This window comes from Doryrhamphus excisus, chromosome 16 (genome assembly GCF_030265055.1).
Source record: "Doryrhamphus excisus isolate RoL2022-K1 chromosome 16, RoL_Dexc_1.0, whole genome shotgun sequence".
In the NCBI taxonomy this organism is placed as follows: Eukaryota; Metazoa; Chordata; class Actinopteri; order Syngnathiformes; family Syngnathidae; genus Doryrhamphus; species Doryrhamphus excisus.
The window spans coordinates 8,252,527-8,275,965 of NC_080481.1; the positions used below are offsets into that span (position 1 = coordinate 8,252,527).

The 23,439-nt window shown below is 44.0% G+C and overlaps 1 protein-coding gene across 4 annotated transcripts in view; it reads left to right on the forward strand.

Moving 5' to 3' along the window:
* The first annotated feature begins 635 nt into the window (after positions 1-635).
* The window catches only part of mcf2la (mcf.2 cell line derived transforming sequence-like a), a 28,940-nt gene continuing 6,136 nt past the window's right edge, over positions 636-23,439 (forward strand). The window contains exons 1-24 of one of the 4 annotated variants that reach the window (XM_058050806.1): positions 636-910; positions 10,660-10,743; positions 12,087-12,201; positions 13,362-13,452; positions 17,242-17,355; positions 17,486-17,602; positions 17,683-17,832; positions 18,338-18,462; positions 18,591-18,705; positions 18,787-18,906; positions 19,009-19,200; positions 19,262-19,453; positions 19,580-19,733; positions 19,809-19,861; positions 19,925-20,004; positions 20,075-20,141; positions 20,216-20,331; positions 20,408-20,477; positions 20,556-20,648; positions 21,746-21,838; positions 21,917-22,042; positions 22,122-22,343; positions 22,435-22,527; positions 23,322-23,400. In XM_058050806.1, coding sequence (XP_057906789.1) covers positions 838-910; positions 10,660-10,743; positions 12,087-12,201; positions 13,362-13,452; positions 17,242-17,355; positions 17,486-17,602; positions 17,683-17,832; positions 18,338-18,462; positions 18,591-18,705; positions 18,787-18,906; positions 19,009-19,200; positions 19,262-19,453; positions 19,580-19,733; positions 19,809-19,861; positions 19,925-20,004; positions 20,075-20,141; positions 20,216-20,331; positions 20,408-20,477; positions 20,556-20,648; positions 21,746-21,838; positions 21,917-22,042; positions 22,122-22,343; positions 22,435-22,527; positions 23,322-23,400 — 2,734 coding nt within the window. In that variant the 5' untranslated portion in view covers positions 636-837. Of the gene's footprint in view, positions 911-971; positions 1,644-4,753; positions 5,190-10,659; positions 10,744-12,086; positions 12,202-12,677; positions 12,911-13,361; positions 13,453-17,241; positions 17,356-17,485; positions 17,603-17,682; positions 17,833-18,337; positions 18,463-18,590; positions 18,706-18,786; positions 18,907-19,008; positions 19,201-19,261; positions 19,454-19,579; positions 19,734-19,808; positions 19,862-19,924; positions 20,005-20,074; positions 20,142-20,215; positions 20,332-20,407; positions 20,478-20,555; positions 20,649-21,745; positions 21,839-21,916; positions 22,043-22,121; positions 22,344-22,434; positions 22,528-23,321; positions 23,401-23,439 lie in introns of those variants that run through there. The other 3 variants (XM_058050804.1, XM_058050803.1, XM_058050807.1) reach the window with 3 other exon arrangements.

A 23,439-nucleotide genomic window follows, 5' to 3' on the forward strand; every position in this document is an offset into this window, starting at 1 on the left:
GAGCATTGATTATGTCTGAAGTTGCTTGTTTTCTGCTGTCAGGTATATCCACTATATTGGGTGGAAAGGTGACCATAGGGTTATTTCAAGTCCGAAATGATCTAATAATGTCAAAAAACGTATTTTTTTCTACGCTTTAAATAAAGAAAAAATCAAATAAGTTTAATAATAAATTTTCTTTGAATTCGCAAGATAATATTTTTAAAAAATATGAACAAAAAAACTCATATTTCTCACCTTTTTAGTAGAAAGCTCCAGCTTAATTTTCCGTCATGCCCAGAAGGGCGTGCTGTAAATAAATGTAAGTAGATGAAGGGGGGGGGTTATGTCCGAGGCCACCCTCCTCCACCTCCCTCTTCCTCTGATAAAGCAGCACAGACATCAAGTAAAATAAACATACACAACAGCAAGCAGCAGCGCTAGTGGGGATAGTGTTAGTATGACAGTTGCAGGGGACCATGTCTCTGGTGGAGGTGATTCAAGAGCTCCAAACTCTGTTGGGTCAACTCCTTCACACTTGGTCTTTTGGCCCGCTTAACCCTGACACGTTTTGGCGAGGCCACCATCCCATTTCAGGTTAGTGTTGTACCACCTAGAGTATGTGTAGCGTCCAGTCGCAGACCTTGTTCCGTATGCTGTGGTCGTGTTTCTTTAAATGCGGACGCGGTCACTTGACCTTAGTCACTGATTAGCTGGCTAATTGCTAACAAACGTTATACATACGCAGACGTGTGGCTCAGCTGACATGCTACCAAAGGTTGAGCAACACAAACAAAGAAGTCTAAAAGCAGAAGAAGCTCAGCAGAATAGCAATACAAGCCATTGTTTGTCCTCATCATGTCGCCCTGTCTTTGCTGCGGAGGAGCAGGAGACAATGACGATACGAAATCCTCGCAGATTGACAACTCGGGTAAGCAATGTTTTTGTTGGACGCTGCCTGTCTTCCACGGCAGTCACACGCCCGATCCAAATTTGCGTAAGACAACAGAGCATTCTGCCGAGAGCACGAAACCAAACAGGTCAGAGAAGCTATCTTGTTTTGTGGACATTTGCTGTTTGATCATTTCTAAGCAAACACTGCGATCCCTCCGGGCCACCAATGTGTGTTTTGAAGGCACAGGCAGCTGAGTCGGTATGTCAGTAGTTACGACGACCTTTGTGCCGCTGGGATAATGTTAAGACTTTCTGGACTCTGGTCCCTTAAAGTTGATTTCTTTGCTTGAAGTGTTATGCAGGACCAAACAAATCCATGAGGACTTCTGACGGCATACGTGATTGTGGAATCAAGACCGTGTTTTTTGGGGGAGTTTGGCGTTATTTAGTATGTCTTCTCTGCCAGTCTTGGTACCAGTTTGCGGAGCGACATGCAGAGGCGGGACAGAGGGAGGGGGCGTGATCACACAAGTTGACAGGTGCACGTGTGTGTGTGCACACAAGGGAGATGGACAAATACACATGAGCGGAGTACGGGATGCAGGAGCTAGTCCTTTCGTTACCCGTGGAGGTGTAGATGGAACGGGAGGAAGAGGAGGCGTGGGAAATGATGAGTAGGAAGGAGTCGGGCCGTGAGAGGTTTGTCTGCATCTCAGTGGCACAGATGGAGAGCTACTACACTTACGCCCAGTGCTGCCAACAGCTGCTTTGTAAGTGTGTGTCCTATTTCACCTACCTATTATTGCCTTCATACATCTGCATGGATGTAAGCACAACGTGACCATCAAGTGCTCGATCTGAAGCTCGTGCTTCTGTAACTATTTGCAACCGTATGAACCTGCTTTTGTAACACACGCTAGTCAAAACTAAATTAAAGCCACAGTCCACTGCATAATGACAATAATGGGATCGCCAACGTGACATTGGTGACACATCCTATTTTATAGCATGGCTATAAAGAAGTACTATATCCTGGTTTATTCAAGGTGGCTCCAAAAAGTGTGTTGGATCTTTGTGCTTGCATGTCAATTGTTCCCAACCATTCAACCTGATTGTGAGTTTATTTTTGGACCCGAATGCCCGTCACCGTTCCTTTGATCCATTTCTTTTGGTCTTTATATTTAGAGTTGTCTGTGTATTTTTAGCAAGAGAGCTCCTAGGTTACGCTTTGCCACCTCGGCAGCGCTACATCAAATCGATGTTACTTTCCATTTAGTATGATGGTTTTGTTATGAATTGAAGACAATTCATAAAGGAACAGCTTCTGGGTTTAAACACTACATTGAGCACGTTGAGCCTTGCTACATTGTGCCTATTGTGGATAAAACTATCCATGCCCCCATGTAACCTGGGATATTTAGTATAAATATATATTTCATTCATTCATTCATTCATTTTCTACCGCTTTTCCTCACGAGGGTCGCGGGGGGGGCTGGAGCCTATCCCAGCTGTCTTCGGGCAAGAGGCGGGGTTAAATATATATTTTTTATATTTAATTAAATGCTTTTTTTCCCCCAAAAATGTTGCATTTAATACAGTTGGTTAAACAGAAAAGTCAAAAATTCATTGCTGTCCTTGTCCTCCTCCTGGGAACTAAAACCACTAAAGTCATCCTCTTCACTGTCAGAACCAAACGGCACCGCCGTTCCCTCAGCATACACGCCGCCGGTCTCTCTCCTTCTTACCAGCACGCAGCAGTCCAGCTCCCCGAAACTTGCTGGCGAATCCAACAGCAGACCCCAAGCAAAAGGCGCTAGATTGATGGTCTTCAACCTGATTATTTTTTGTCACTCTTTGGTAACCTAGGGCGTCTATACCGTAGTACCATTCATACGGTATTTTGCTGCAGTGACTTTAAATTTGTTGTTTACTTTATGGGCAGCTCTGAAGAGTAAGAAACTCACAATCAAACAATTGCACCATCAAAATGTGTTGCTCAAGTGCTCTTAAGTTCCTTGGTAGTCCCCTGTATGCAATGTGAGCATCCCGGGTGGGTGTGTCTTTGTTTCCGGTGGGTGACTTCCTCTTTTAGTGAAAATCCCAAGATGATTATTACACTGTTTTCCATTATTTCATCTGCTTCTTGTGATGCCCCTTTTACATGGATGTAATGCAACTGTCCACCTCCCACAACCATAATGACACCGCACATACATCCTAATTAACACTCTTCGCTTCTGTTAAAGTTTATCCCAACAAGATTTATTTTCCTTCAATTTGAGGACCTGTGCAGGACCTCCCCACATGTACGTAAATAGCGTCCAAAATGTTGTATGCTGGGAGGAACTATTATAATGACAACTTAACATGTTGAATGTGAAAGCTTCATAATGTCAGCGTTTGGCTCATGTCAGCTGTGACTTGAACCGCAGCGCTGTGATTGGTCGGCTTTTCTTTAGTCTGTAATTTGCGTTCCCCCCCAACCCCCCTCCGTTTAAAATGCCAAAACCAAAGAAACCATGGGACAAATTGAGGAGCGTCTCAGCAAACCCATTTGCAAATCTGAGCAGTTTCAGTCTATGAATATGATAAAAACCCGTAGGGGTGGTTTCGGAGCAATTAAAGTGACTGATGTTCCGGCTCCAACAATGATCTGGTTGTCGTTTCAGCTGCCCTTGTTCACTACGACTACTACGCCGGAAGCTAAATAGCTAGTGAACCTTCAGGAAAACACAGCGTTTTGGCAGAGAATTGCGGTCAGCCCCTACAGAAGAGCTATAACAGGATCTACGCTGGAGCACAAAATAGTAGTTTGCTGTTAAGTTAGCATAAATGGAAATGCAAACACCAACCAGCTCTATTCTATGCAGGTCATAAGAAGCAAGAGGATAAAGGATATCGAGTATCATCACTCTTTATTCTGTCATCTTCTTCTGGTCTGAGGCACGTCCTAAGTGGTGTCTTCCTGTTTACTCTCTATTGAACCAATAGCGTTTTAACCGGCAGCGGAAGGAGTCAATTGTATGTCAAATAAATAAATAAATGATGTCTAGTCTGCACCACATCCCACACACACACACACACACACACACACACACAGATGTCTCATTTACATCCCATGGACGCACGTGTTCCCATTTACACACCAGGAATTTATTTCAGCGTCAAGTTCCTTACCTTTCCGAGGGGTTTGTTTTGAACACTTTGAGCTCCATCCATCCTTTTTTTTATGCCGCTTATCCTCAGGAAGTGTATGAGCTATGAAAGTAAATATATTACAGTAATCCCTCCCCACTTCATGCTTCCAAGTTTGCAGCGTCACTCTTTATCACAGCTTTTCCGAAATATAATAATAATAAATCATGCTGTTTTGTGGTTGAATGCTGCTTATTATTAGTCCAAAAACTTTGTATTGATCCTTTGTATTGAGTTGTGGTGTCAGATAGAGCAGCTACACACAATAACCCGCATAGAAAGCTTTCTCGGTCTTCCAGAATCTGCACCTATTCCAGCTGTATTTCCTTGGATTTGTGCTTCCCACCAAAACAATCTGTTTTATTTTATTCCACCAAGTGATAATGAGCGTCATATTTTAGCTGTATGTGGCAGACAAGATAAGGCTTGTGTACTGATTCAACCTAATCCTGCCCCCCCCCCCCCCCCCCCCCCAATATAATCATTTTGTGTCAACTCTAGCTGCTATTAAGCTAGGGAGTGAAGTGTGCTACCTGTTTCACACGGCTATTATAACGGCAACACGGCAACCACACCTTGTGGCTTTTCTTCCTGCAAAAGGAAGTGAATCAGTTACATAATGGAAATGAGCATAATAGGTTTTGTTTTAGTGATTTGATATCCTCAGGGTGACTTTGTGTGTGCGTGTGTGTGTGCGCACATGCATGTGTACATAGAGTACGTGTGACAAAAGCAGATCTAAATATATAGATGTTAACAACTTCTGTGTAGCCCATTAGGGATGCTCTTTGTGCAGAAACACTGAAATGTGAAACTAGGGGCGGACCTTTTGTGGCTCCGCCTGCCCGGGGGGGTTACTTTCTGTGGAAGTGTGTGTGTGTGTGTGTGTGTGTCCATGCGGGTGTGTGTGTGCGCCAAGCCACTGTTCAGTGACAGCAGCTTGGGTCCTCCTCAGCTGTGCTGGAATGGATTGCCGGTGCCTAAACTTCCATGGGGATGTTCTCTAACAGCATGTATCCGAGGGGGGGCCAGACGGCTACCAGCAATGATGGCTGTGAACCGAGTGTCTCAACTGTGCTTTGATATCACCAGGCTTTGGTTGCAACTGAAGGTGTTGACAGGTAGAGTAACTTCTCAGTTGTTGGTGTTTTGCAGGATGTTACTTGTATTTTTTTTTATATATTATTAAATTAGATGTTGTGTATTATAATATATTTGAATATATTTCTTGTGCATGCAGGATGTGAATAGCTATGAAGGTGCACAATGTTTTGCTGATTTCTGATTCCTTGGCAACACTTCACATGCGCAAAATCTTGCTTGAATTGAGTTGAATCTGCAAAAAGAGGTCATGTTGTTCCATTGGAAATCATCTTCTTGAATCAGCTGATCACCGCGCAGAATGTTCCTGGCGAAAGCACGAGGATGTGCAGAGCGGCGTATGAATGTACGACCATCATGTTATGAAGGAGCACAGCCTCATTTTGCCGTGGTCATTGATTTCTATTGCCCCAAGACACTTCCTGTGTTGAAAGCATCACTGTCCATCAGTGTTACTTAATGCAAACCATGCATTTTGTCCTGGCCGTAAAGCGCATGTATATGTGTGTGTGTTTGGACTGTGTCCCATTATTACTTACTGTTGTCTTCTGGTAGTAACACTGGGGAATACACCTTTTATAAAGAGAGAAAGTCACCATTTCCTCCACTTCACTCTATGTGCGCGTGCACGTGTGTGTTTTCTCTGCATGCAGGTATCCCAGCAGACACGCGGTGGCTGCGACCGTATCAAAACCCTTGCACGCTTTGCGACTTGCCAAGTCAAGATTAGAAGCTGCCTAGCTCTCATAATGCAATCTGCCATGTGAGCTGTGTGCATGCACAGAGCAGGCAACAACTTTGAATCATTTCAATGTAACGCACTTTTTTATTTGGTCCCTGTGCTGAAAACAGCCCCTGCATTCACGTAACAAGAGAACACAATGAGTCCACTGTATTGAAATATGACAAAGCAATAAATGCATCTCTGCATTTCAAAAGACCACTTCAGTCTTGCTGGTGCACATATCTGACGTTCACACTCGGGTGCTGAACTTTCAGGGGGCAGCAGCTCACCTTCCCACAGGCGACTGATGACCCACTAAACTTTAGCATCCAGTGAGGTGTCGTGCAGGCCAGAATCATAGCCCTCCGGCATGGTGTCAAATGCACATGCAAGGCAATACAATGGAACCTTGGTTAGTGGCGTCATTCATTTGTTCCAGAGGGTCCGACTCTAACCGAAACATACTCTAACCGAGTCATTTTTCCTCATAAGTTCCTCAGTCCTGTTTGTCACTGTTGTTGTTATGGGAATTGTTGTTGCTGCTGTTTTTGTCTCTCTCTCTACTGCCCCCCCCCCCCCCCAAACCCCAACCCCACCCCAGTTTCTCTTCTTCTTTTCTGTGTTTCTTCTTGCTCCGGTCCGGTCGCTCCAAATGCGCATAACAAAAACATCAAATAACGGCAAATAACATTTCATGGTACAGGGAAGTTGTAGCCAACACCTTTCTTGACATAGAGCAAATCTGTTTCGCATGTAAGGGCATTTAGATCAACAATACTATTTGCCCCAATGGCTGGACAGGACAAAAAAAATATAACAATTTCCTCATAAGAAATAATGCAAATCCAGTGAAGCAATTCCAGAAAGCTAAAACACCTTTTTATAGTTTTGCATTCAGAAAACATTTCAAAATCCATGTAAATACTGTACAATATACTGAGGAATGAAAGTGACATATGAACATTGTACATCATTTTTGAGTTCTCTGAAGACGTGATTCACTTGTCGTGTTTCTCATCTTGACCGAAGTGCCGGCACCTGCAACTTTCGTAATCAAAAGAAAATAGACATGTGGCGTAACTGTGTTAGCTAGCAAAGAACTACAGAGTCATCTGCTGATGACATCACAGACATGTTTGGTATTTTGATTGCGTGAAGAACGAGTTTGTGTTCATGCAATATCCAGGCAGTACTAGTCCAGTCTGAATTGCTGTCTAATGTTGCTTTCTGTCCTTTTCATTATGCATGTTAGACTTCATAATATGATACCTGCTAGCGAAGAGCCAGAGCGGTTAAAGAAAGGCTGCTATTTTATGCACTTATTTTGATGTTGGTGTCGCTTATTTTTAAGCCGAAAAAGGATAACACAACTAATGCACTTGCATGAAAGGCCATGAGAGTACAATGGGCTAGTTAAGTATTAAGCCTATTTTTTCTTCTGCCATAATGGTTTGACGAGCAGTACTTTTTCCGCATCAGACCAGCGCATCTAACAAATTATACAAACAGAATACACGCACAGTACAGACCACTGTCCTGCGTGACCCAGTTGTTGTTGAGCATGGTGTGAGTGTGCATGTGTGTGTGTGTGTCCATGACAGATGGAGTTTTGGTAAAGCCTCACCGTAATGCCAGATAATAGAGCTCGGCTTCCCTTACAGGGGTCAACACACACACACAGCTGCCGAGTGGAAGGCAAAGCTTTGCAGCTCAACATGCATACACGTGCGACTGTCCATTTCCTCTGTTGGAATTTGATGAGTGGACCCCTGCTGGGTGTGTGTGTACGTACAAATCCCCTGCTTTTAAATGCATTTTGTATGTACTGTGTTGTATGCACGTGCACTGTGGCCCATGCGCTCTCACTTCCGGGGACTTTGACCAGACGGACTCCAAATTGCAGCCATTAACCACTGGCTGCTTTATTTAAACTGGCCTTGCGTGTGTGTTTAGCTGAAATAAAAGCTTGTGTGTGTGTGGTTTGACGCCAAAAGTATTAGCTGGGCCTTCATTACTTGACACAACAAATGGTTCTTGAATTGACACTGATATTGGGCTGACGACTTGATTGCCATCAGTGCAGAATGACAAAACTTGGAGGCATTTTTGGCATTATAATGGAAACTCATTATGAGTATCGGCAGTCATGTAAAGACCTTCATGCTCTTGGTTTCTTCTTGGTTTCCCTTCTTCCTCCTTGAAGTCACTTTCTCAGCTGTTTTTCCTCACTGTCCCCCAAATGGACACATATATAGTATGTGTAACTGTTGACATATGGAAGGAAATGTGTCAGGGTCTGAGAAACTGAGAAATTGATATTGAAATTCATATGTTGGGATGCATGTTGGGATGTGTGTTATTTGTTGCTGTTAAGCCTGTGAAAAAACATGAATGAAATGAGGAAGAGATCTGCTGGTAGGGGGGAAGGGTGTGAGTAAGGCGGAGGGACATTCTTTTCTCGGCCCCCCATAATCACTATTTGTGTGTGCCCCACTTCCACTGTGAATGTGTGTGTGTGTGTGTGTGTGAGGGTTCACTCGTAGCAGCCATAGTTTGATTTCTTTCACTGGACTGGATACAAAGCAGGCAGTTTAAGAGTTCAGTAGCAGTAAGAAAGCAAGACGCCTGCATGTCTGATGCCCTTGTGCGCACTGAACGTTGTATCTATGGTATAGTGTATTTCGTCAGTGGACTGCTAAGTAAGTAGAGTGGAACCTCGGTTAGCGTCATTCATCCATTGACTCAAACCGAAAGGTACTCTAACCAAATACATTTTTCCCAGAAGACATAATGCAAATTCAATGTATACATTCCGGACACCCAAATATATTAACACAAACCACGGAGTGACAAGCAAAAGTTTACATCATTTTTACCTTGATGAAAGACTTGATTGTTGACAAAGATGAAGAAAGTGAGAAAATGGCACGTAGCAAAGTTGAAGGGGCATCATGATCTTGGGGCGCTTTGCGCAGGGGCGTCAAACGGCAGTTGTCTACTATGCCGAGATGTTGCACAGAGGAAGAATCCCTCATGACTGACTTTTCAGCAGGACAACACTGCAGTTCACAATGCCCTCCTGACAAATTACTTCCATCGGAATAACCTCACTCTCCGGGAGCATCCTGCGTGTTCCCCCTGATCTAAATCCAATTGAGAACGTTTGGGCATGTATGGAAAAGTGGAGTTTCAGACAGTGGATTCACCCCCTGGACCAACATCCCTTTAGCTGACAGGAAACTGGCATCAAGCATGCCCACATTTTTGAGGTGAACAAGAATGGCAGAGCTAAATTCTAAAATTCTAGTTTCAGGCTGTGTTTTTTTTTTAGCTATGATTTTAAACTTTTGGTCAGCTGATTTATAGCCTAATAGCAATAAATCGCTTGCTGATTTTTTTTGTCTCACTCCAATTTCTTCTTTTTGCGTGTTGGAGCTCTACTTAGAACCTCCTTAACACCTAAACAGTGCAACATGTAAATATGTAGCGATGGTCACCGGCCAAGGCGCTAACCTAAAATCCCGGGCTGTCATCCAGCGCGGTTCTTTAAGGCGTAAGGGAGTGAGGTTTACCAATGTACCAACGAGGTTCACCAATGTACGAAGGTTACTGTTGCCGGTCTGAATCTTGCGCCAGACACATGAAACCGCATCTGCAGACGACACACACAATGCGTATTAGTAATGCTTATTTGCTGCAAAGTCCTTCTTTCCCAGCTTCTCACCCTCTCTGCTGTAGTAGTGACTAATTATAGCGGAGCGTTGTTTTCGGTCAAATTAGAGGCTTCTCGGCTTTGCTGGAATGCTTGTGGTTTGTTTGAAGTCTGCCAAGGGGACCTGCGGCTGCGCCACGTATCCATCTTACCATATTGTAAATTCCATACCTTTTCCTACCTTTCCTTCTTGTGGTGGCTTTTTCACCACTGTAATTTATTACCAAAAAAAGAAGTGGCGACAGCAGTAGCTCGGCGTTTGGGGATTTGGCCTGGGCACCAGGAAGTTGTAGGTTTGAGTTGCACGACATGGTTAGAAATAGGTGCACCACAGGAGTCTAGTTGTGTCCTTTAAGGGACATTAGCATATAATTAGCATGTGAAATATCCGCCAAATTGTTGCTGAATCCAAAAGCAGTGCACTCTAGCCTGGAAAGGTGCATTAATGTCGGATACCGACCACAGTGCTCACAGTGTGGAACATGGTAGTCCCGCACAAAAACGTGTAATGACCGCATTTCCACTACCGATGTTGTGTCAAGATTGTCTGCAGTTAGTAGTAAACGTGGCGCCCTCACATCCGGCTTCTGAGCTCAACAGCACCAGCAGTGCTTCTGACAAAGTGTGTATGACAATGAGGGCTGAAAAATGCGCATAATTGGTCTCCTTTAACAAAAAAACAGCAAAAGTGGGGGGGGAAACGACTCCATCCCTCCATATCAAGCCTGGGTTCTGTCCCAGGGGGGTTTTCCTCGCCTTTGTCGCCAAATGTTTGCTCATTTGGGATACTGTTGGTTTTCTTGTAGGCTAATGTAATAGCCAAACACGATGCCGAAAAAACGTGAGAAATGTGACAAAGAAAGGAATGCCAAACAAGGGGGGCAAAATACAGGAAATTAGGGAAAGTTGGCAAGGCGGACACAAAGGTAGACAGAAAAAAAAGTAGAAAAATGACAAAACACACCATCACAATGTGACAGACGAATGTGCAAGTTATGAATTTCATCTGAAATCCAGCTACCCAACAGGGAATTAAGTATATTTCTCTTCCTAGATGAAATCCTACAGACACAAGATGTTCCTCTGTGTGCGGCACAAATTGGCTCTGAGCTCCAGAAGCAGTTTGCCACCCTGCCAGGTTGGTTTTGCCGTCCTGTTCTCATTTACACTCATTTTGCACCTTACAGTACACAAGTTTATTGTTTGATATTTTGATTGTATGAAGTTGACGCGCATTGATTCATGCACATAATGCCAGAGAACCACACAGCCAAGGACAAGGAAAAACTTGCATTCAGAACCACACACACACTTGGGATGGGTTGCCGTGACGATAACGGCTGCCTGGTGACGCCGTGTGAATAATTCACCACTGTGATGATCTGCTTTGCAATTTGAACCAGCAGTGAAAGAGGAATCCTCTCGTGTGTGCTTGTGTATGCCCCCTTTTGATTTTGTGAGCACTTCAGTCACACATTGGTCTCTTGTTGTACCCCAAACATTTAGTTGAAATCAAATTCCCATTGATATGACATGGCATTACATTACCTATTATTCACACTGCATGTCCGATGTGATTGGAAAAACGTTCTCCCCCCCATTCTGTGTGCAAGTTTTTGAAACCCTTATTGAGAATAAATACATAAACTGGAGGCTAAATAGTGAGCTGACTAGAATGCTGTGCTTAAAGCCGTGGCTGTCTCCTATCCCTGCAGTGATCCCATGGCCTGCGCATTTTTGCAATGTGTAAAGGGGACTATAGGGTTGTTATTCATGTCTACAGGGCTCTAGTCATGGTTAAAAAAACATACTGAGAAAGTAATACTCTTTATATATTTATTAAAATGTACTCCCACTTTGAGGAAATTCACTTATCGCGGTCGGGTTTGGAACGAATTAAGCATGATGAACAAAGGCCAACTGTACTTTTTTGAAAAAGAATCAGCAGGGGATGCTCACCCGATGTTTACGGTTTTAGGGCGTGAAAATATTGCTTTTTCTTCAGGGGAGCATGGCAGAAATGTCGCCGTCCCTCGTTTAGAGCAGTTAATTGGCTCCAGACCCGACCGTGACAAGTGAATTTCTGCAAAGTAGAGTTTCCTCTTTAAAAATTGAATATTTTTGTCATTAGAGCATGTAAAACACCGAAAAAACTGTTTGGGATCTTCAAAATATGGTCTATAACATTGTTAGAGCCCTCTAGACATGAAATAGCACCCCTATAGTCACCTTTACACTCGTATTCCCAAATATAGTAAACATAATAAGCGAAAATACAACTTATTAAACATAGATATGACATAATATAGACTAGTAGGCCACATTCAACCATGAAACAGCAATATATTATATATTATATTTTAGAAAAATTGTGATTGAGTGAAGCCATGTAATTCTAACATCAAAGTGGTGAGGGATTACTCCAATTGACAACCTGGTGTCTGTCTGCAACTGTGGCTGATTTCACCTCTCTGCCTCCAGGGGGCCGCGGGACTGATGGCAGCCCCATCATCATCTTCCCAGAATTCCCATCTTTCAGCGAGCTGGAAGAAGAGGAGATCCAAAATGTCCTTGGCTACCTCACCAGAGTCCCCAGGTTGGTTTCACACAGGTTTTCAGTTGCAGGCTCAATGCCTTTGGACAACAACAGATGGCAGCACACAACCACAGTGCTAATGTAAGGGATGAAGTCACCCATACTATAAAATTAGACCTTGGAGAAATCATCAGAAGGGAGAATGAGGATATATTATGTTTAATTCCATTTTTCACTAAAATATAATAATCTTAACAAACATGGAACACCGCAGGCATTGCTAGATGTTTATGTCCGTCATGGCGGCCTTTTGGTGTTCCCTTTTTTTGTCCTTGCAGCTATATCTTTTCATATCCCGCACCCCTCTCTGAATTCCCTCCTCCTCTCCCACCGGCTCGATGCACCCAACTGCCAATCGAGCTGCTCTGCCGAGCTCCGATTGGCTGTGGGAGAAGAGTAAGATGCAGAGCTTGTCTCTAATTGGCTGAGGAGGTGAAGCGGGTGGTGGAGGAGGAGTCGGAGAGGGGGGGCAGCGCTCTTTAAGGATGAGAACGGTCACCTCTCTCCATCTGCAGGCTGCAAAACAGATGATCATTGATGCAGGAACCAGACAAAATGGAATACCGGAATATAAATGGATGACAACATTGAAATATTGAGGATAATTATGCTTTTTTTAGTCTGGAATTCCAAGGATTATTGAGCTGGTTTGAATATTTATCCTAGGATGGATGGATTGAGGGTTGCTTGCTACTGCTGCATTCGCTAGGTAGAATGTTGCTAGTGTTTGTGTCTGCGTCTGCCCCTTAAAAGGAAAAACACAGCGCTATTGATATTTCATGTCCAAATGTTGTGTTGGGCTTTATTGGATTAGATGTCAGGATGCATGTCAGCATGTTGAACCGAACCTTGACCGGAGTGGCTGCTGTTACCACACACACATACTGACACCTACATTATCTTGATGAGGATGCTGCATATGGCACTCTGCATGGAACGGATGGCGAGATTGTTACATACACAAATATGCCGAGCCCAGGTTGTCATGGTGACTGTCGGGTTCTGTCGGCATCATTCGCACTGATTGTAAACACATTACTGGCAGCAACGTGTTCAACAATTAATTCAGTTTTCCTCCCACATGCGATATTTTTAGTCTACATAATGGCACACTGAAATGCAGCGTAAATAAATAACCAGCTTGTTCCTCTCTATTGCAGCGCTGCAGCATCAGGAGTAGGCTTCATCCTAATCATCGACAGGCGACTGGACCGATGGGCCGCTGTCAGGGCTACCCTGCTCCGGATTGCAGTAAGGCACTGTGTGTGTGCGCAGGGTCCCTGCACGTGTGTGAGCTGCAAAAAAAAAAAAACATGTCACCTGTATCTACATTGCATGTCAGCCTACATGTCAACCTCCAGCAGGTGTCCAACACAGCCTTCAGTGGGCCCTTAGAAGGCAATTGGAAAGGGAAATGTGTCTGTTAATCATCATTAGGCAGCACTTGTTCATGCAGAGCCACCACAGTCCACACATGTGTTGTCAAGATGCTTATCCGGTGCAACACTGTTTAGCATCTTGGATATATGCAGATGCATGCTAATATATGCTAATTGGGCACCAAGCTCATCAGGCTAACTTGTTCTCCCTTTGTATTTGAGAAACTACGGCCACTGTGACAGTAAGCCTCACAGAGGGGTTGTACTTCCCTGGTCTATTATATATCCTGTATCGACAATTCTAAACTGGTTTTAGGTAAGGTTTGGTTCAGGGTGTGTGTCATCTGCCCACTGTATCAACTAGCCAACAGCGGAGTGTCCTATTGCCAAGGCAAGGTCGCTTGTCGTCCCATGAGAAGCTTTGCTCCTCAAGGTCACCTGGTGCTATTCTGCTGGAGGTGGGGAAAAGGTGGGGAGTGTGCAGTGGGTACAATCTGAAGATGAACTTTAAGCTCTTGGAAATGGTTGCCATTAGGGAAGCCTCACTGTAGGTCCAGTGACAGCATTAAAATACACCCCCCATCCCTGTTTCAGTGTGTTCTCGCAGTTAAGGACATGCAGTCAGCCGAGCGTGCCGGTGAACGCTGTAGGGTGAAGTGACTAGAGTGTGTTCCGATGCACACTATGTGGACAAAAGTGTTAGGCCACCGGCAGAGTAGCTCTAGTAGAAGCCAACATGTGAGAAAATTTGGAGTTTGTCCAACCGTTGCAGCTATGGTAGCATCCAGTCTTCTACTCTTTCACTTGTTATTTTTGTCCATTCGGCTAGGTGACCATTTGCAGGGTTTCCCACAGGTCTGCTGGTTAAGTGTGGCAGTAGGCAGTAGTGCTCATTTGCATAATTGGCAGATAAGGATGAGCAATTTAGCCAAAAGTGCATATTGAAGTAGCACTTATTGCAGACACCTTACTATATGAGAAACTGTTTCCCAACTATATTAGTGTGTGTGTGAGTGTACAAATGTTTAAGTAGAGTTATAGCCCTTTCCCAGAGAATATTTGTGTTTTGCTGCAATCTCCGCAAATGTTTGTGTTACGTGCTCAACATCGGTTCTCATTAAAGGGAAGATCCCGATATCAGCCTAAAAGTCTTGAGGATGCGAAGACACATCATCAGTAGGGTAAAACTAACCTGTCTCACGACGGTCTAATCCCAGCTATATCCCTATTAGTCCCTAGCTGCAATATAATGACAGAATGAAGTTGCAAATTAGGGAGTACCCTGCATGCCTTGTGGGCGCTTAGTCATCTTTACCCACATACTGTAAAATGGTGTTATGCGTTAACAAAGTGCTGTGTTGTTTTTTTGCACCATAAGTAAAGCAGCGTTTTGCCTCAGCATTGTTCCGCGATTGGCTGATGTCATTTATCTATTTATTATTTATTTAAGGAACACCTGAAAAGTCTCAAGACGAGTTTGCGCATGTCCAAAGCACGACAGTAGACGTGGCCCATAGCTTCATTAATTAGCAGGAAGGAGGCAATAAACTAGAAAAAAAGAAGCACTGACAGCGTGTGGGAAGGGAATTGCTGCCTAGAATTATTATTAGTTATTAGCTGACAATCACAAGAAAGATTCAAGACGTGACAGAAATTACATTTAGAATTCCCCCCCAAATTGGACAAATGGAAAAGTTAACTCATTCATGTGAATAAAACACGCAGAGGCGTGCTTGGATACGTTCACTTTGCAATCACGACTCATTCACGGAAATCAGCTGAAAATTAAATTTTCCCACAAACTTCATTCACACCCGTTAACGACCCCCATTAACGACCTATTGACTCGGTGGAGCTGAAACGCTTGAAGTGCAGACCATGACCAATGACCCCTTACGGAACATGGTTCATGTTTCCCACAAAAGTGGGAGGGAAGAATTACTCATCCACAAAATTCACTCATCCAAAAAGAATGAATATTCGGGACAATTAATGGGTCTAGTTGAACCCTTGATTGATAAGAATAATCAAGAGCTGTGTCCTAAGACTTTTGGGTGTATGGTGTATAGCATCTCACAGCGACATTAAAGCCCCCTTTGTTCCAAAGGATAGGGGGCTGGAGCTTTGTGGATTAGCACGTGGCTATCCTAACCCCCCCCCAGGGGTGCCACAAGGACATTGTTAAAAAGACGGCATTGGTTTTACTCCCAAAGAGAATGTAAAACAACCTGGCCAGCAGAAATTAGTATTCTAATTCTTGTCATTTATTTATGGGTGCCTTTCATCCTGTCTGTGTGTGCCCATCATAAGTGTGTATCTGAGGGCGTCTGTTTGTGTGTCTGTATTAGCATGGAGTGGAGCGGCGTGTGCATTGTCATGTTAATGCCACGAGGGCCGCACAGAATTAATGACATAAATTAGATTGGCATTGTGGATTGTGGGTTACACTTTCTTAATATACAATTAACAAAACACACAACACAACCAAAACGTGTAGTGGTACTGTGTGTGTATGTGTGTGTGTCTGTGTGTGTGTGTCCATCCCTCGCTCTGTGGCTTCATCGCTGCTTGTGCATTTTCCCAGGAGAACGGTTTCCATGGCAACTACATGCAGGCATTTCATGACTAGGATGAATGTATTTGTGCTCAGCGTGTGCAGGTCATCTTCGTAAAAAATCGGTCGCAGCTACATTTGGTGCACATTTTCTGCATTATGTAGTAGTAAATATCAATATTTATCTATTGAAATTTTCTACATGATTTAAATCATTAACATTTTAATAAGTAAAAATCACTGCATTTGCACATTTCTTGCATTTTCAAATATAGGGTAGGAACCTAAAAAGGCTGCCTCCAGTTTGTCTACTCAGCTTAGTGCACTCCTGCCTACCGTCTGAGTGCACTCAATTCATGGCATGCGTGGCATAGTTTGTGTTTGTCAGCATGTCGTCAATAATATAATGTCGCAGAAACCTTTATTAGACATCATGACTTGGTGCAGCCTGTGTCATGTCTTTAATGTAAGCGTGACATTATTCTTTCTAATCCAAACAATAAAATCCACAGAAATGACATACGGGAGGCCCTTGCAGGACTCACTGCAGCCCGATAGGGGGAGTGCATGAGCTGGAAGGTGCCTGTCACTCCTCCCAGAGAGAAGAAAATATATTTTTTTAAGTCAAATGCAAGATATTGTATGCTCTTTTATGCTTATGTTTGCTAATATTTTTGGGTGTTTGAACTGATTAATTGGATTTATGTGATTTCCTAGTTGCTATCAATTTCATGTTTACATTTTTCTTTTGAGAACCAAAATACCACTGTGCAGTTGTCCCTTGTCACTTTGAAGATTGCTCCCTCACCGTACACGTAAAAAAAAAAACCTGATTGCTGTTCCGTGATTGAAAAAAAATATTGAAAGACAAGTCATATGTAGTATTCTGGTCACTAGGCATCAAAAGGTTGCATTGATGAGACATTATGTTAACTTAACCTCGGCATGGAGTCAGCCATGGTATGTCCAACAGAACAAAAGTTCTCCCATTCCATGTGGAAGTGGTAAATATTTGACTTCTTACTTGGTATTAATTATTATTTTTTGTTATATATTATTATATTATTATTATTATGACTAACAATAGATAATAAAATGCTTCCTCAGGGCTCCTTTCCAGGAAATGTAAACTTGGTTCTGGTGCTGCGTCCCACTACTTTGCTCCAGCGGGCACTGTCGGACTTCCTCTTCAAGTTCAACAAGGATGAGTTCAAGATGAAGGTGCGGCTGGTTTATCTCCCTGCAATTGTCATTCTTTTCATTTTCCTTGAAAGTAAATAATAGATTTCCCTCGGTTCTGCTCCACTCATGTGCCGCCCCCATGGTTCCAATCTGTCTTGCGACCTCGCAGGTGGTCATGCTGAGTTCGGTGACCGAGCTCCATGCCTATATCGACCCAGGACAACTAACCACAGATTTGGGGGGCTCGCAGGAATACTGCCATGAAAGCTGGATTTCACATCGCACCGTATGTACACACACCAGCGTCTACCAGCCCACCTTTCTCCTTGTACTGTGTCTACATGATTTTCTGCATGTCCACCACAGGCCATTGAAGCGTTTGCTCTCATGGTGAAGACAACAGCTCACACTCTGCAGGCCTTTGGCACCGAGCTGGCAGAGACAGAATTACCCAACGATGCAGAGGCCACCACCAGCCTGCTCCACGCGCACTCGCTGAAGAAGGACAAAATGAAGGTCTGTTTCCCTTCCCTTGTTCTCATAGACGGGGAGGATACTAAGATCAGAGGAATATATTTTGTTAAAGGCACATTCAAAAAATAAATGGGGAAAATGTCATTTTGCAAGAATAAAGTCAAAATTGTAGGAGATTAGTCCAGGGTGTACCTCGCCTCTCGCCCGAAGGCAGCTGGGATAGACTCCAGCATAGCCTTGCGACTGTAGTGAGGATAAGCGGCATAGAAAATGGGCGGATGGCTGGAAGTTGCAATATTATGGGGGGAAATGTGTCATCTCACGGAATAAAGGAAATGTCAAAGTTGAATATTTGAAAGAATAAACAAAAGGAAAATTTAAGAAGAAAAAGTTCATACCAATTAAGTAAAACTGAGATGTAGTTTTTTCATTAAATATATTTACCTTGCCAAATATCAAAGCGGTCCATGCATCCTTTTTGTTTTCCACTATTATATTATTATTATTTCCACTATTATATTTAAACAAAATCACATGTATTTTCCAGGAGGACCTGCAGGTGGCGCAGTCTCAAGGAGGCCGCCTGTTGGAGTGCATCAATGAGCCTCTGCACACGGACCCAGACTACAACATGACCCATGATGAGTTGGACAACTTAGCCACTGTACAGCGGTAAGAGGGGCTTGAAAAAGTAGGAAGGGCGACGAAATGCTGTGTTGGTTGTGTTGGGGATTACTGTACATCTTTTATACTCATTTTAACCATTTTTTTCTCTAATGTCTTTGAATTACTCTTCTCAGACTCCTGGGTCAGTTGGATGAGACCGAGACGGCATTTGACGACTTCTGGGAGCGGCACCGTACCAAACTGGAGCAGTGTCTGCAGCTTCGCCATTTCGAGCAACACTTCCGTGAAGTCAGATGAGAACAAATTACCAGGCCCTCGACTTGGAGGAGAAACATCGTCTCCAAATTGTGGTTGTGTTGACGATCGCAGGTACGCTCCCAGCTGGACGTGATATCACAGCGGTTATGCAGCTTCTCAGAGGTCAGCGTGAGCCCCGCCCACGCCGAGCACGTCCTCCAAGAGCTTAGCAGTCACGAGGAAAAGGCCTGTGTAAGGAACAGTCACAAAAATGACAGTAGTTGCTGACTCTAATGTTGTGTACAGTTAGAATAGAGTCGATGGACACTTGATTTGGTGGTGATGTTCCAACAGGACCTTCTGGACTACGCCCTGTCACTAGCCAGCGAAGGTGACCGGCTAATCGAGAGCTCTCACTACGCTGAGGACTCTATTCGGCCGAAGTGCAGCGAGCTGCGGGGTGTGTGTGAAGAAATCAGTTCCACTCTTAGGAACAAGAAGAGCTTCCTGTTAACAGCAATGGAGCTCCACCAGGCTCTGGAGAAGGTACTCAGGCGTGTGTTTCTGTGATAACATGAAAAGGTAAGTAACAGACTTTATCCATCAGGCTTCCCGTTGGTGCGAAGAGGGAATCTTTTTATTGGCGAGCCAGCCAGTAGACCGATGTCAGTCACAGGATGGAGCGGAGGCAGCCCTGCAAGAGCTGGAACGATACCTGGAGACCGCATTGCTTCATACCCTCGTCGACTGCGGTGCCATCTGCTGCCAGTATGAGGCGGTGCTCACACCTCAGCTAAGGGTCAGTGTGTCTGAATAATGTAGGATTGTTTATTTGCGAGTGGGCAGGGGTAGTTTTTTTTACATACTTATAAAAAAGTTATCTATATTTTAAAAAGTCTTCCATCTTACTAATGTCTTCCATCAGGACCAGGTCGATAGAGTTTTCCAGAAGCAAAGCTCGGTCCAGGAGATGTTTGAGAAGAGACGCATCAGCCTGAAGAAACTTGCCGCCAAACAAACACGTCCAGTTCAGCCTGTGGCACCCAGACCAGAAGTCAAATCCCCTCAGGCATCCCCCAGTATGCTTTTTTTTTATCAAGATGCAGTAGTATTGTGGACTTGCACAAAATGACATTGTGCTTTTTGTATGTCAGCTCAACAGAGAAAAGAGCGAAGGTACTCTGCAGATAATGCCCTCTGCAAAAAGGTAACAAATACGATCAAATACGACACCTTTGGGGGGCCATGCTGAAGGTTTTGTTTTGTTTAGTTGGAGTCTCCTTTACACAATGGCGGCACCAGACATGCCTCCCTCTCAGAGGAGGAAGAAAACCTGGCTGTGCTGCGGCGGTGAGCATCTTCAGACTTCACTGTTGCCGTCATGAACAAAATGAAACCAGCCTGTGTGTGTGTTTTCCAGCCATGTGATGAATGAACTGCTGGAGACGGAGAGAGCATATGTGGAGGAGCTTCTGTGTGTTTTGGAGGTGAGCTTTGGCAGTGGCGGCGGCGTACACGAGTCAATGGAGTTGTTGAAAAGCGGTGCTTGTGTTGCTTTCAGGGCTATGCAGCAGAGATGGACAACCCCACCGTGGCTCCCCTCATTCCCAGTGTCTTGCTGAGCAAGAAGGACATCCTCTTTGGGAATATGTCTGAAATCTACCAGTTTCATAAGAGGTAAGCCTCTTTCAGAGAGTAAATAAATGTCTGGCCTTCTGTACACTCGTGCAACTCTTCTAAATTGGATTTCCAGGACATTTCTGAAGGAACTGGAGGCATACACTGACTGCCCTGAACTTGTGGGCCGCTGCTTTTTAGAAAGAGTAAGCAACTTAATTACCACCTTAATTAAGCCTCATCAATTGTTGCAGAAAAGTACAAATGTATTTTTCTTTGATCAGATGAAGGACCTACAGATCTACGAGGCTTACTGCCAGAATAAACCTCGCTCTGAGAGCTTATGGAGACAGTTCTCGGACTGTGCCTTCTTCCAGGTTTTTACAATATTAACTTCAACAAAAGCTTGATAATTATCTTTTAGATGGAGTGATATCCATTAGGGATCGACCGATGTGTTTTTTTTGGGGCCGATACCGATTTTTTTCCATCACCCTTAGCCGATGGCCGATTTTGCTTGGGCCGATATTTGTGGCCGATACTGCTTTTGATCCCTCAATTTACATGTAAAAATGACCATGATAACAAATATTACAGGTCTCATGTTTAAACAAATGTTTATTGAAATGTAAACACTGAACACAGTAAGATTCAGCTTTCTTAAACACACATTTAAACAGCATTATCAACTTTAAAAGGAATAAATATTCAACCATGTGCAAAACATTTCTATCGTAGTTTAAATTTATCTAGCATCAATGTGATGACTGCTCCTCCGCAGCGTGATGCAGCCCCCCGCACCCCCCCCCCCCCGCCTTCACACACACAAACACATCACACTGACACAATTTAGTACGATATATAAAACATTTCTCTCATCATTAAAGTTTGTGTTGTGCACGATAAAGACCTCTCATAAGCAGACACAGCTGCTCCCATTCTGTGTGTGACACGACACGCATTTAAAGTTGCATAGTTGTTCATTCTTCTTCTGCTCAACTAGTGAAAGTGCTTTTATTCGTCTGTTGCATTGGTATGTGATGTTTTTGGGCTTTCTTGTTGTCACACCCTGACTTAAACTGTTATGCCTAGCGAAGGGCTTAGTGAAGTGGGCTTAGTAAAGTGTTAAAAGCAAGCTAACTCTATTACTTGTGAAAACGCGCCCTTGATGTGATTCAACAGTGGGGGCGGGGTACCGCGACTACGTGTGTTGTGTGTTGCGGGGTCCTCTGCTGCGGATGCCTGACTGTAAATCATGCGGTGGAAAAATACATTGGCGAACCCACGCGCATATCGGCCGATACCGATACAAGGAAAAAAACGCAAATATCGGCCCGATATATCGACCGGCCGATGTATCGGTCGATTCTTAATATCTCTTAATACCACCACGTCACTTATACTTATCGCAGCAAACCCGGTTAAGCCTTTATCTTCGACTACATCGTCAATTGTTGAATGTTTTGTACACCAGGAGTGTCAAAAGAAGCTGGAGCATAAACTTGGATTGGACTCCTACCTCCTTAAACCTGTTCAGAGAATCACCAAGTACCAGCTGCTGTTGAAGGTGACACGATGTGATGGTGGGGGGTTAGCTTGGATGACCCGCAGAAGAGTGACGATGCTTCCCTGACTGTCTTTGCAGGAGTTATTAAAATACAGCAAAGGTTGTGATGGCTGCAACGACCTCCAGGAGGCGCTCTCCTCCATTCTGGGCATCCTGAAAGCTGTCAATGACTCCATGCACCTGATTGCCATCACAGGATATGAGGCATGCACGCATTGTTGCCAGGTTTCAGAATTCCTCCGTGCTGCTTGTATGTGACAGTAGCTTCCTTTCCTTCCTCCAGGGAAACCTCTCGGAGCTGGGTCGGTTGCTCATGCAGGGCTCCTTCAGTGTGTGGACGGAGCACAAGAAAGGTCATGCCAAGGTCAAGGACTTAGCCAGGTTCAAGCCCATGCAGAGGCACCTGTTCTTGCATGAGAAGGCCCTGCTCTTCTGCAAGAGGAGGGAGGAGAATGGCGAGGGATACGAAAAAGCCCCGTCGTACAGCTTTAAACACTCTCTCAATGTGGGTGCACCGCCATTTCAGAATAGAATCACATGCGTAATGCTGGAAAACTCACATTTCACTCACTCGTGTCGTCTTTTCACCATGCCAGATGAGTGCAGTGGGGATTACAGAGAGCGCTAAAGGAGACAACAAGAAGTTTGAGATTTGGTGTAATTCCAGAGAGGAGGTCTTTATTGTCCAGGTAAGCCTGTTAAAGTCAACTGTTGCCTTTTTTACACCCCACTTTTTGTATCATTTGATTTCACCCTCGGCCATCTCCGTGTGGCGTTTGCATGTTCTCCGGGTACTCCGGTTTCCTCCCACATTCCAAAAACATGCTAGGTTAATTGGCGACTCCAAATTGTCCATAGGTATGAATGTGAGTGTGAACGGTTGTTTGTCTATATGTGCCCTGTGATTGGCTGGCCACCAGTCCAGGGTGTACCCCGCCTCTTGCTCGAAGACAAATGGTATAGGCTCCAGCACCCAATGACCATCGGGAGGATAAGCGGTAGAAAATGAATTAATTAATTAATTTTCAAGACAACTTTGCCCGTGTTTTATTTCATCCAGTATTGCACATAATGACGAGGACTCGTTCCGCGAAACCAAAGCCTTGCTGACTCACTTATACATGCATTTTTTTATTGTTACTGCTAAATACCCCGCCATGGGGCCAAATAAAGTTGTGAGTGCCCGAACTTTAATAAAGGTGAGTTCTATGTAAGAGTGCAGCTTTCTGTGTATGTAGGGTACTCGGAAAAAGTATTCACAGCACTTCAATTTTCCAACATTATTATCTCTCATTGGATTGCAGAATCAAGTTTTGAGGTTGTTTTTTGTATTTATATTTAAATATATGTGCAGGGGCCAATAAAAAACAGCTACTGGCAACAAATGACACCCCTACTACACTACAAGTTGTTTTTTATCCCACCATGTAAACACAAAATGAATCATTGAATGCTCCCGTTCCATATTATTTGTCACGTTTAGGCTCCTACGCCTGAGATCAAAACGGCGTGGGTGAATGAGATCCGCAAAGTTCTCACCCAACAGCTGAAAGCCTACAGAGGTATCGTTCGCACCCACCTGCTTCGGTTACTTTGGATCC